This window comes from Eublepharis macularius, chromosome 11, assembly GCF_028583425.1.
Source record: "Eublepharis macularius isolate TG4126 chromosome 11, MPM_Emac_v1.0, whole genome shotgun sequence".
In the NCBI taxonomy this organism is placed as follows: domain Eukaryota; kingdom Metazoa; phylum Chordata; class Lepidosauria; order Squamata; family Eublepharidae; genus Eublepharis; species Eublepharis macularius.
In genome coordinates this window covers 31,337,501-31,351,247 of record NC_072800.1, presented here as the reverse complement: position 1 = coordinate 31,351,247, position 13,747 = coordinate 31,337,501, and the positions used below count along the sequence as shown (strand labels likewise).

Sequence of the window (13,747 nt, the reverse complement as noted above, 5' to 3'; positions counted from 1 at the left end):
CTGAATTCCAGTTCTGACAGGATCAGTGTGGCCAGTTTATACAGTTGCCGTTACATAGGCCATCAAATAACTTTCCTGAACCTTCTTATTCATGCCCTCTAAAGGCATGCTATGATGCTGCTGTGACAGATACAATGGGATTTTTTTCTGAGCAGTGAATCAACTGCGTGGCTTTTTTTGTGTGTTAAGAACTAGTTTGGCAGAAGATCGAGCTTTCATAACTCTAACAATATTCTTCATTTTGGCCTGCTTCTTCAAGACTGAAGAAAGGAAGAGTAACTTATACAGGAAACCTGAAAAACTCTTAGAGCAAGACATAGTCAAGCCTTACACATCAAATATCTATAAATTCTCTATTTGAACCGCATAGAATACATGACCAATATTGCATTTCATCACACCTGGATCAGATGATCTTAGGACTATAGATTCTTTCTCTAATAACCAGGCAGGCAGACCTCCCTAGGAATGAAAAAGAAAACTATATGAAAATACTTCTGTTTGGAAATATATGAATAAATTCCTCCTAACCAAGCAACAGTAGCTACAGCCTTAAGAAATATTACATAATGGGCTGATTCTATGAGCTGCTGAACTGACATAACAGTGCACAGAACAGAGACCCTGAGTGCCTTGCTTCCTGGCAGTTATTCAAACCCTTTGGGGAAAAGGAAGGCTTTGGAAAACCTCCTTGTTGAGAACCTTTCTGGACAGAGACTGTGTCGATCCCACCTTCACTAACAGAAATAGGGTAGGAGCAGACAAGCCAGCTTATTTATTTATTATTTCCTTCATTCATACCCTACTTTTCTCCACAATGGGGACACAAAGTAGCTCACAACATTTTCACTTTCTCCATTTTATCCTCACAACAACCCTGTGAGGTAGATTAGGTTGAGAGTGAGCGACTGGCCCCAGGTCAGGCAGCAAGCTTCCATGGCAGAGTGGGGATTTTGAACCTGGATCTCCCAGATTTTAGTCCAACATTCTAACCACTATACCACGCTGTCTCTGTTAAAAAAAATGGTTTTATAAAACAAAGACTGAATAGTCATTCAAAATCATTCAATACTCACCATGTCCCACTCTCCACAGATATAAGGCCCTGCTCTTAGTATGACCAACAAGCCAATCTCCTCCGCAAGTTGCAAGAAATGTTCGAGATCTCGATCACCAGAGAAGCTGTAAGCTCCTGGTTTGGGTTCATGGAAGTTCCATGGCACGTACCTGTTAAAAAAAATGTAAAGCCACACACATCATTTATTATTTCTCTTAAGCTAACATTACAACATTCACCATTCATTATTGTTACACGAGAAACCCTTGTACTTATCGGCCAACAGATTCTTTTTTGTGTTTGCAAGTGGGCTTGTGTATGGGATCAGCTATTTTACCTCACAGCAGCTGACTGTGCAAAAAGCTTATGTGAGAAAATAAGACTGATTCAGAGAACATCTGACAAGTATGGAAGTTGGTTGTGCCATGTTCATTATGCACAGAATTTATGCATAAATTTGCACATATATGGTCTTTATTTTTCTTCCTGTGGCTAAGGACTTGATGTCTCAGAGTCTTGAAAACTTACGTTTGTTTCAGAGTATCACTCATATCTACGGTCATTATAGAAAGGGTTAAGTGGGGGTGGGATACTGAGAAGAATAGCACAGAAGAGCATTTAAGCAATTTTTCTAAAGAGACTGGTTTATTTACCCCTAAGGAGCAGCCTCTGAACTGAAAATGCATTTGCCTGAATAAACAGATCCCTGTGCACCTTTGACATTTCCTCTTCTCTTCATACGTCCCAATCAAAGGATGTATTGCAATTAAAAAATGAGGACCTCCAAGGTTCTCTGTAACTGAAGATTTGAACCCATGGTACCACTGGTTCTCCTCCCCGGCTGCCCACTCTGTTGGTTTGGAGGCAATTGTTTGCACAAGCAACAACATTCTTTGGAGGGGGCGTTACATCCTCCCTCTTAATATAGTTGAGTTTTCTGTAAAACAGGAGGGGGGGTCTCCCAAGCTTGGGGGGAAAAACCTCCCATCTCCAAACATAGCCACAGCCTGCAGATTTAACTAGTACATCACACTGTCTTTCATGGAGAGGTTGCTTGTTCTTGAACAGCAGCAAACAACTGGGCTTGGGTAAGTCATCATGAAGCTTGGATGGAAACAAGTCACTTGGTGGTTCTTGGTAGGCCTGGCCTCAATGATTCCTCCCTCAAAGGCCGTTAACAACCCTTGAAAGAGTCGTGCCCATCCCTTTCATTTTACTGGAACTGGCTGGCAATGCTGTGTGACTGCCTAGCAACAATCATTAAGGGTATTTGTTTCTTAAAGTTACAGGCGCTGCTTCTAGAATTTGGATTTTTTTTAAACCCCCCTCCCCATGTTGGAGTTTTTGTTTCTTTCGATTTCAAAAAAAAATTGCAAACCAAGGGCATTTTGCATGTTTACTGATCCTTTTAAGTGGAGATGACTAGGACTAAACCTGGGACCTTCTACATGCCAAGCAGATGTTCTACATCTGAACTATGGCCACTCCCATATAAATTACAGAATTTAACTTTTGCTGGCTACCCTGTAGAATTTCAATTACCCTGGATATATACTTTAAAAGCATAGAACTGAGTGGCTTCCTTTAGCCACTGTTCATTTTTAGACTCTGAAATTCACCTCTGCTTCTGTTCATCTTTTACCACAGCAACAATAAATCCCAAACTTAGCACAGCTGTATGTTCCTTGAGCAAACCACCTTCTGGAAGATCAAACATTTACAGTACACCATTTACAGTGTGTAGTATTTCAGCCTTCTCTTTACAAGAAGAAAAAAAAATCTCATCTGAGCTAGCCTCCAGGCAGTTTGTTTCTACAAATTAAGCACCACACCTCTATTAGCCAGACAATCTGGCTCATTGCCTATAGTCGTGCTGCGAAGAACCGCAATTTAATTTGAAGGATGCCTCACTATATCTGCTACTGTGGTGTGAGATTCTCAGTTGCTACCTACGTTTGAATAGCATCGAGCCCAGCCATTTTCATCTTCAAAAGGCGATCCTTCCAGTAGTACTGGGGCACACGGGAATAATGGATGCTGCCCGAGATGTAGCGGAACGGCTTCCCATCCTTGAGGAAGCCGTCATGGGCATAATCAATCCGAAAGCTCCTCTGGGAAGCAACCTGTAAAGAAATGTTAGTTGAACTGATGTTTTAATTTCTAAAAAATTAAATGATTTTACTGTTACAGGGCTCTTGCTTAGCAAGTGACAAGGAAATTAGGCATGTTTTCCTTTCCCCACATGAGTTTACATATTCTTGCCTCCTTTCCATGACTGATTTCAACTGTATCTCCCTTGTCCTTTAAGAACTTTAGGAAAGCACACATAAAGTTTCCTCCATGTAAATTAACCCATGGAAGAACTTTCCATTAGATGTTGCCTCATATTTTCCGAAGCCTCCCGAATTTCAATCAAGACCACTATTCAGCTAACACTGAATTATCCCATTTTACCCTCACAGCTGAGAGAAAAAGAGAGCGCTCCGAGGCCAGCCAACCAGCCAAGTGGCTAAGCAGCAATGTGAATATAGGCCTCAGCGCTTGAGCCACTATCCCACACTAAGGCTGCAATACTAAGAACCCTGTCCTGGGTCTAAGCCCCACTGAATAAAATGGGACTTACTTCCAAGTAGACTTGCTTAGGATTGCTCTGTAAATCTCAGGAGGAGCCATCACAAAAGCCTCATGTAAGAATGATTATGTCTCAATCGGGTTCTCGTTTGCTATTTTCCAGCAGCCACGCACAGTGCCAAACCCTGCCCTTTCCAAGGTAGTGGAATTTTAGTGGAATTTCAGCAGGTTACTGACTGCTTGGAGAAAAACAATATCCTGTTCTTTTAATGGAGGCTTAATGGGATATTATTAACTATGTGATGGTATTTACTTCCATGCCATGAAAAGCTTCACAAAAGCCAATTTTCATTCATTAAGCCTCTATTAAATGGCCAGGACATTCTTCTCCGGGCCTGTTGGCTACTTTGTTTATATGACGGTGACCAACAAGCCACAGAAAAGAACTGGCTGATCCCTGATATTTTTAACAATGGCTTAACATATAGAACTCAACAGGTGAAGCAACATTCTTAGAGCCCATAGCTACACTCTAACCTGCAACGTGCTCCAGAGCAACCAGAAAAATCCTGCCAACAATGAATTGAAAGCACTACTTTGTGGTAGTTCTCACATCCATCTCCCCTTTGCTTAAGCAACACCAAGTTCAGGTAGGGATGCCAACTGCTAGGGGGGGGGGGGGAGGAATGCCCTGTCCCTCTAATCACTTGCAAATTTTTAACAAGCCCCTATAACTGACTTTTTAACAGCAATATGATCTGCTGCCATTAGCAGACAATCTATGCCAGAACAAGTTTTACTTGCTGTTTTCTGCTTTCCAAAGCACCAGAAAAGGAACAAGACTGGCTGGTTTTTTCATTCCTCTAACTGGCAGTTCTAAGTAAAGGTAAGACAGAGCCAGTATAGATTTAGTGCATGATAGGATTTTCTACAACTTGGTTACTTAGTCAACTGTATTATTATAAAAGTGAAATCATTTGTTGGTTTTCTGCCACACACCTTAGGCATGGTAATGGCTGGGATCTTTATCAAGTTACCCGTATTTCCCATATTGTTGGGTGCTGTCTGTTAATCTGTGCCAGATACTGAGCAGGAAAGATTTTCCCAGGAGCTGCCAAATTCCATGGCAAGAGGATTGCTTTTTTAACAAATTAAAGAACTGTTTGAAAACCATGGGGGAAAAGCAGGGAAGACAGATTTCACAATACCATGTGTTACTTGCCTGGTTTAAAAGATTTAAATACTTGCAGTGTATCAGAACTTGGAAAAATGTTTCACTTATTAATTGGTGTGTGTGAACTATTTTGATTTTATTGTGTGAACTTTTTGGTTCTTCCCCTCACCCCAGCCCTCCTCTTTTTTTCCACTGCAAAGAAGTGCACCTGCACTCAAAGGTACCATAAAAAAATTAAAATCCACTTGAGTAAAGAACATTTACAGAGAATGTGTTGAATGTAAATATGATACACAATAAGGGCTTGTCTGATGCCTGCAGCATTTCATGGAGGGATAGGTAGAACTAAAGTTGTGTCTCCTCCACAGCAACATGTAACTGGAGGAACCATCAATTAACTGAGGCTGAAGCCCAAGGAACCATGGACCAGCCCCAGTTGTCTGCACTGTAGCATTTTAGCATTCATGTAAGTAAGCACACTTCCGCACATTTCATGGAGTTATATACGGCATTAAAGTACCTGCAACATTACTAGTTTTGTGGTTTCACAGAAGTTATGTTTCACAATATGGGGCTTTTTGGAAACAGCACTCAATTTGTATAAAGTTGTAAACCAACATCAGATGTGTGATGTACAGTTCTCACACATCACTTTTCACATCCTGTTTCTCTAAGTGGGACAGCAGAATGAAGGGACAGTAAACTCATAATTATAGAGTGCCATCTCCATACTGAGAGTTGATTTTGCCTTCATTGGTAGCAGCTCCTGTATTGGGTACTGACTGGGTTTGCTGACTGGTAGACACATAGAGATGTTACTCTGTGGCAATTTCTGCCATCATTTGTACTAAATTCAAAACACTGACAGAAAACAAAAGGTAAGTCATCTCATTTCAGGTATCTCATTGGGAAAAGATTACAGAATGACTCTCAAGTACTAGTGTTTTTTTTAAAGTATCCTACCCAGTCTAAAAACAAGTATACAACTTCCTTATCATAAGTATACAAGTGGCCTTTTGAGGTAGAACAGTAGAGAGAAATTCAAATAGGGTGGGCTACGCCTGAGCAGACAAAAACAGTACACTGAGTCACGAGAGAAATAGGGCTTACAATTGAAGCAAAGTTCACATGTAGTGCTTCAAAGCAAACACTGGCTCTGAGCTTGAAGCAAACAGTTTCCACAAACCAAACAGACCCAGCCAAGCAAGCTGGTGGATGAGGCTGGCTCAAGACCCAGTTGCTTGACTCTGGGAAGAAATACTAATACTTACCTGCACCATCAGCCACATTTATCTCCCAAAATTAAACAGATGAGTTTGTCTACTTACTGCAAGTCAACACTTGCACTAGAATGGAAAACCAAACCAAACGCAGTCAGCAAGAACTCCCAACATAAGAGAGCAGATTGTTAAAAGAGTCACTTGCAAATAATTGTTTTAATGCCCAAAGTAATAACAACATCAGATACACAGACGCTGCTACAAAGAACCCACACAGTTCCATACAAAGAAATTTTCAGACACACATTTTGTAAAATGGTGTGAGAGATTCATGGTTATTCCAACAGTAGCACGGAGTTCTCTATTGGTTTCAATAGAAAATATAAACTGAACAATACATTCAGAGGAAAATAAACCTGAGCCTTCGATGTTGAGAGTAAAACCAAAACTGTATCTGTCACTTGTATTACTATTGCTTACAGCTGAAACATGCCATTTTCTATAAGTAAAAAAACCCAATAGTACATTGGGAGAAAAATTCTAGCCCAGCTCTCATTTCTTGTTGTGCTGATTTTCCACTTGTGGGAACTTAGGGAAAAACTGTATTTTCCTCATCTGCTATTTAAATTCCATTAGACCACACTGTTCTTTACTATTTCTGGACTAGGCCTTGCCTTGCTTCCAAATTATGTAGATTTCCCAAAAAGGAGGAGAGACTCTTGTAACCCCTGGCTGCTTTTCTCCAGCAATTTGGAAAGGAAGGAGCTCAGACAACAAACTGCGAAGGAGAGATATGATAAGCAAAGATGAAAGAATGGAGGGCTGTTTGTTTTACAGTCCCCTCCAGTCTGGCTTACATGGCTTCCTTTTCATGCAATGAGTGTGACATGCAAATAAGCTCTCATTAGTAAGATCAATTACTCAATCCATGTTATTATCTAGATGGGTAGGTGTGCTAGTCTTTCTGTAGCAGTAGAAAAGAGCAAGAGTCCAGTAGCATCTATAAGACTAACAAAATTTGTGGTAGGGTATGAGCTTTCATGAGCCACAGCTCACTTCTTCAGATACAGCTAGAATGTGAGTCCATCTGTCCTTGTATCTTGGTGAGTGGAGTGATTTCAGATACCGAATGACAAGAACAGGTAAATGACAAAAGCCAGTGAATGACAATAGCAGGCGTGATTGGATTGGGTGAGGTATTCAGAGGGGTGGTGGGTGTGGAGATTTCTCCACATTCTAGCTGTATCTGAACACAACAACTTCCAGGCACATATCTATATGAATGCACCCTAAAAGTATTAAATAGTCATATTTTGTCTACACAGCCCTAAAGGAAGCTTAAGGAGCCCAAAAATTCAAATACAGACTTCAGAAACAGAAAATTCTAAAGAAATACAAGACTTAACTGATTCATTCCAAAATACATTATTCAGCTACATTATTACTGAACCTGGTTTGAATCCCACAGCAAATTTTTGCTACTGAAGGGCGTGGAGACTATTTTAATCAATCCTCACCACCTGCTGTTCTCACACCTCACTCATGGAATTTGTGGGGTTGTTTTGGACTGAAACAGGAAGAGGAAAGGACATCCCCTTCTGCTGCTGGAAACATTTTCAGTTTGCAGAGATTTATCACAAGATAAAAGCCCATGACTGGGTCAAATTTACTTTTTAAAACCAAACAAACATGGCAAACAACCATGCACTGGATTGCAAATTATAAGGAGACGCAAATGGAAATGTTTTGCTTCTGAATTATACAAAGCAAACAATTCGAATGCAAGTTTGATGTTCAATAAAATGGCTATTAATGTGTCAAATTTTCAGATTACTGGTTTATTGTTGAGACTACACAAAGCAGTTTCAAATCAACTACAAATAACGATACTTAGGTACTACTGAAATCAATGCAAGTTGAGCTGATCACAACTAACTTGCATACTGTTGCTCAAATCATGTGCCTGCCAGGATACAGTAGATGAAATAAAAGCATTTTCCAATGAAAAGGACATCTGCATGCAAAGCCAAGCACAGAATTCCAGAGAAATGTATTACATTATACAGGGTATGATGGATTTTGTGCACAAAGTGATCAGTCATACTAGCCCAAGAGGAATCAAACACAAAGCTGTTTGAACTGATTAGGGACACCGCAGAACAACTTCAGTTATTTCTGCTCGACTTCCTAGTCTCATCGGTATTCCATAGTACATTGTCCCTGAGCTAACATACACTGAAGTGCTCTGTCCAACTCTATACAAGCCCACAAAGAATGGATTCATGAAATAGGTAACAATATTCAGAGGAAATATCTGACCTCCATGAGTGTGGCCAGACAAGACCAAATTTATATCTGGCCGAGCTTGGACAGCCCATTTTGCAGCAAGCGGCTGATGAGCAAGAAGAACAATTGCATGATCGACACCACAGCCCCCTAAAGCCTTTTCTAAATCCATCCCATGCCCAGAATAATGCAACACATTAGCCTCGATATCATCAACTCCTGCCAAACAAAACCAGTCACTTTCCTGGCCCCTGGGGGACATAATCTTTATGTTCTCATTGTGGAGGGGGTGAACATTGAGTGATTTCAGCAACTCAAACCAATTGCTGACATCAGAGGTGTAGTACTCATGATTCCCTGTCACAAAGTATGTTCCTAAAGGGGAGTCCAGCTCACCAAGAGGTTCCACTGCTGGCCCAAGGTCCTTCACATCGGAATCAGTGAGGTCACCCACAATCACAGTGAGATCAGGTTTTAAAGCCTTAACCATCTTTACAATCATTTCAAGTTTGGTTTTTCCAACAGTCGGCCCTAGATGAATATCTGACAGCAACACCACTTTCAGTTTGTCCATAGACAAAGGCAGCTTGTGAACTGTAATTTCCACTGATTTCACTGCAGGAGGCTGGGAAGCATTCAGGAGACCAAGAACAGTCAATGCCACTGTCACCACAACTGCTAGAAGAGGTTTCTTCATTGCCAGTTTGCCATTTGTATTGTCCATTTTTGTATTTCGGTGGATCAAAAGCTTATAACCTTGCTCCAAGGAACCCAGGGTGAAGAGGAAGAAAATAAGGATGATATAACCTCCAAGACAGGTGTAAGCTGCTAGAGAAAAGAAATAAGGTTCTTCTGCCACAAGAAAAAGCAGTGTGAAAGAGCTTGAGTGTGCCAATATCAGGAACATTAACACAGCTACTTTCCAGAAAGTGAAACAGCAAGAGTTAACAGCTGGTAATCTGTAGAACATGGTCACTGTGCTTCTCCAGATATGAAAAGATCCTATGAGCATCAAGGCATTAACAAAGAGTACCATCTGCAACTTGAGCAGCCATCTCAACCTCTTCATCTCAATCCTTTCAGCCAAACAAGTGTGTGATGCTTTCATGGAGAAGAAGACAGTCCCAGCAAGAGCTGCAATCTTTGCTTCAAGGGGCCACTGCCTGAAGATCATCTCTACTGATGGACTGTCCCAGTTCCTAAACAAGTTTCCAGTAGATAGTGGTGTAGTCCTGGAGATATTTCTTGGTAAATTTGGCCTGAAACCAGGAACTACCATCAGCTTTAGGTGTTAAAGTACATTTCCCTCCCCAATGTAGACACCAGACTAAAGCAACTGGTGGCACTAGATACATTTACCACATTTTGAGATATAAAACCTGTCAATGTATTAAAAACATTTTCAAACTCTATCAGTTTTAAGCAGGGCTGTTTTTCAGTAGGAACACGGTGGAACGGAGTTCTGGAACCTCTTGAAAATGGTCACATGGCTAGTGGCCCCACCCCCTGATTTCCAGACAGAGGGGAGTTTAGATTGCCCTCCACACTTCTGTGACCATTTTCTCCGAGGGCAACCCACTGAGTTCCACCACCTCTTTTCCCAGAAAAAAAGCCCTGGTTTTAAGTATATGGAACACCCCAATGGTCACAAGTATAGCACTTCAGTTCAAACATCTACATGTGTTTTTCCTCAAGGACTTTTTACTTCTCAAAGTATGAACAGCAGCCCCTAAATAAATCATTGAGAGAATTTTCCCTAATAAATAATAAAATATGCAACCCTCTGGCTTCTCTGAAGCAATTCAATTACAGGTAGCACCTTGCTAGTACTTCTCTCGCACAGTTTTACTCCATTTTCAAAAGATGCCCCAAGTCCAATTTGCTTCTACTACAAAATGGTATGGTGTGATTTGATGGTTATGACTGTGAAGTTGCCAATTCAAATCTCAGCTATGGCCTCAACTGATAAGCATCTCTCTCTCTCAGTCCCATCACCTAAGACATTTGTAACATAAGGATACACATCAGGAATGTCATAAGACCTTGTGAGATAATAAATGTGTTGAGCACTGGGGAAGAATGCTATATAAATTACGCATACAAAGGGACATTTTCCATATGCTCAAGCATGACAGAGGGCAACAGGCAGTTTTGTATATGGAAATCACAGAGGATCGATCATCCATCAAGAGGAGAGAACCCACTGCTGAAGACCAGATGCCACGGACACTCTATGCCATATGTTTGTCACATTACTTAGAAGAGTCCTGGTCAAGAGAATCATTGCTATGCCCCCATCACAACTGGATAAGGGAAGGAAAAGGAAAAGGGGAAACTGTCACACAAGCCAATCAGCTCTCCGTGTCTGACTGTGATCTGTTCTCACCCAGACAAGCACAGCAGGTCCATTATAATGTTGCTGAAAACTTTAATCCATAGAGCTCTGTTTTGTGCTCCCTCTTTCACACCATTAAGACAGGAGAAAAAAACCACAAAATCTAAGCTTAGACAGTGTAAGAGACAACAAATATCTGCAATCCACTGGTTCAAATTACTAACACAGCTAACCCATTCTTCTCAGAAATGTATTTTTACTGATTATTTCCCATGCGATGCATGTAACTTTGAGATGCATGCAGCAAGTTCCTGCGCCCATCCAAATAAGGACCGAGGCCTTGGCATAGTTTCTCCTTTATTGCTTTGCCCAAACATGATGATGTTTTATAGGCAGTTTTCCATTCAAGTAAAAGCATATAGTAGCAAAACTTATAAAAAACAAGATCACTACGCCATTCACATTTATTGCTATAGTTATAATATTCATCCTATTCCTGTGAAAGTGAATACTGAATGATACATTCCATTTCCCTCTATTTAGGACAACACAGAGAGGTGCCTAGGAAAAAGGATGCCGGAGAGGTGGCTTTCCATGTTAGCTGCCAAAGATAACAATACTATATAACATGTCCTGCTAACAGTAAAACTTATGTGCAGTTAATAAAGCGACAGTACTAGCCAATGTAGGCTGACTTTACATCCAAAAACCTCGAACAAAAGAGTTCCTTGATATTAGGTACAAAAAGATCCAACTCTTGAAATAAACATGTGTCATGGCTGCTAAACAAAGAACAAATAATGCTTTTATACAATGATATTATTCAAATTATTCGCATGTAGTATACAGGTATATTGCACAAAATCGCATGGCTTGACCACACAATCGCAGGATAATGCAATTAAGTGAGGGATACACAGATGTTAACAGGAACAGCATGCAAAGTCACAGGAATGATTGTGAATTCTCAGTTCTTTTTTTTTAAAGGCCAAGATTGTTGCTGTGCAAAGGACTCTGAGTTACATCTCTCCTGATATGCAGTTGTTTTAGTTTACAGATGAAGAACTGAAGGTGACTTTAAGGGGCTGCAGCACCACTAGAGGAAGCTGACAGAGCCTTCCAAAAAAGGTATCTCCCAGAAAAGGTTGGTAGGATGGTTGCTTTGTTACTACTATTCTGCTAACCCATTTGGATTTGCAAAGATCTATCTAGGGGGACTGAGAGTTCCCCTGTGGTAGGCTGACTCCACATTCCCTACGTAGTAAAAGCAGCTGCTCGCGAGATCTCTCCCAGGCAAAAAGCTTATGACACCAATGGCTCTTACTACCGCCAGCGTGAAAGGGCTTTCTATTATTATGAGGTTCTCCAACCAGCCACCTTCTTCCCAACCCAAGCGGTTCTCTTCCTACTGCCAGGGAAAGGAAAAAACTCAACAGTTACACACAGTTGGAGAAATTCAGCTGCAAGCTCAAAGTGCAAAGGTCATTCGTGAGATGGTAGCCGTGTTTGCCTGCAGTAGAAGAGCAAGATTCGTGTCCAGTTGCACCTAGGAGACCAAAAAGCTTCTTAGGGTATGAGATTTTGAAAGTATACCCAGGAAATCTAGTCAGCCTCTACAACAGAAATGGATTCCTATGTTGCTCATGTGATGCTTTCATTCCACCTCTCCCCCTCCCCGCCCCTGAGCCACCTTCACATGATGTTAACTTCCCCATAAAAATTGGCTGGACTTGAAGATCGAACACATCCAGAGCACACAAAAAAGCAGCCAAAGGGCAAGAAGAATAAATACACCCCTCCTGCCCACCCCCCACCCCCGCAGTTCCCTCTGCCTAACATTCTGTCTCACACAGCCCTTCCCCTCGGTGCTGCCCGTCCCCTGAAAACTTTTTTTTTGACACTCCTAATTTATACAGCAGCAAACACACTCGCTAGGGTTGCCAATCTCCAGGTGCGGCGCAAAAATCTCCCAAAGTAACCACTGCTCCCCAAATCGCAAGGCTCAGTTGCACTTGAGGAAATGCCACCTTTAAAGGGTGGGTTCTAGGGCATCGCATGCCTGCTGAACTCCCTTCCTTTCCGAAGCGGCATCCCCAAATCTCCCGGAATTTCCCGACTCAGAGCTGGCAAGCTTACGACCAGAGGGCTCCCTGCTACAAGGAGGCTGCAGCGATCACGCCATTCAATCACGCAGCAGCCAAGCGGCTCCTACACGGCGATAGGGAAAAGCAGCAAAGGCACTTACGGAGGCTCCGAAGGCTGCCTGCAGGAAGAGAAGCGGGACAAGAGCGACCATGTCCGAAGGCGGCTTCCGCAGCAGCCAGCAGGAAGAAGGAGCCGCCGACTCTGCCAGCCCCAACCTCGGCTCTTCAGCCGAAGGACTCCGGAGTCAGCTGATTGGCTGGGATCTGCGCCCGGGTTTTCTAGGAATCGGGCGAAGGGTGTGAGGGGTGCAGCGAGACGGCGCGAAGGAAAAGGCACTCGGGGGGGATCTTGGCCCTCTGGGCAGCCGAAAGACGAAGAAAACCGGGGGGGATTTCAGACCCGAGTGCTCGGGACAAAACGGGACGTCGTGCACATAACAAACATAAATGACTGAGAGGGTTTCCCCCCCTTTGGTTACTTCCTGCATTAAAGTGCGCAGCATCCAAACCTCGACCAAGAAAAGCATGGCAGGTGGAGGAGGGGGAAACGTAAGAGATGAACCCGTGACCAGCTGTCCATCCACAAAAAAACCCTTTAACAACAACAAGCCTTCAGCACACCTTAGCAATCTGCAAGGATCCCCTTTGCGAACCACACGCAGTCTGCAGCCCCCAACCATCTTTTCTCCCTTTACAGGCAACGAAGAGCATTTTCACCACTCTCTGCGTGTCCTCGGTCAAAGGAGGGCTCCCGCCTCTCAATTTCTCCTTCCCGGCACATGCTCCCTTCAACCAGAGGGCCTCCTTCATGCCTCCGCGGCTCTGCACCGAGGCCTGGCGCTCAGGGGTCAGGCCTGAGGGCCAGCGCTGCGCCCAGCCACAAAAGCAGGGGGCCAGCGGCCGCCAGCGGCCCCTCCGCGAGGGCAAAAAGCCTACAGCACCCGGTATTCCCAGGCGGTC

The 13,747-nt window shown here is 42.7% G+C and overlaps 2 protein-coding genes and 1 non-coding gene across 4 annotated transcripts in view; all 3 read right to left on the bottom strand.

Annotated features, from left to right (window-relative positions):
- GLB1 (galactosidase beta 1) overlaps positions 1 to 13,007 on the bottom strand; it is a 44,435-nt gene extending 31,428 nt beyond the window's left edge. For both annotated transcript variants that reach the window (XM_054991238.1, XM_054991239.1), the window contains exons 1-4: positions 12,889 to 13,007; positions 3,011 to 3,180; positions 1,077 to 1,227; positions 402 to 462 (exon numbers count right to left, since the gene is read on the bottom strand). In XM_054991238.1, the coding sequence (XP_054847213.1) occupies positions 402 to 462; positions 1,077 to 1,227; positions 3,011 to 3,180; positions 12,889 to 12,939 (433 nt within the window). In that variant the 5' untranslated portion in view covers positions 12,940 to 13,007. The remainder of the gene's footprint in view (positions 1 to 401; positions 463 to 1,076; positions 1,228 to 3,010; positions 3,181 to 12,888) is intronic.
- TMPPE (transmembrane protein with metallophosphoesterase domain) lies at positions 7,968 to 9,482 on the bottom strand. The gene has a single exon (XM_054991240.1). The coding sequence runs from the start codon at positions 9,480 to 9,482 to the stop codon at positions 8,166 to 8,168; it is 1,317 nt and encodes a 438-aa protein (XP_054847215.1). The 3' UTR covers positions 7,968 to 8,165.
- Positions 13,008 to 13,716: 709 nt separating the features above from the next.
- LOC129338142 (5S ribosomal RNA) overlaps positions 13,717 to 13,747 on the bottom strand; it is a 119-nt gene continuing 88 nt past the window's right edge. Inside the window, exon 1 of the ribosomal RNA XR_008597925.1 lies at positions 13,717 to 13,747. This exon is cut by the window's right edge and continues 88 nt beyond it. This is a non-coding gene — a ribosomal RNA (5S ribosomal RNA).

What these genes read in the sequence shown, in the direction of transcription:
- TMPPE (XM_054991240.1), bottom strand. Translation starts at nt 9,482, where the DNA reads ATGATCTTCAGGCAGTGGCCCCTTGAAGCAAAGATTGCAGCTCTTGCT.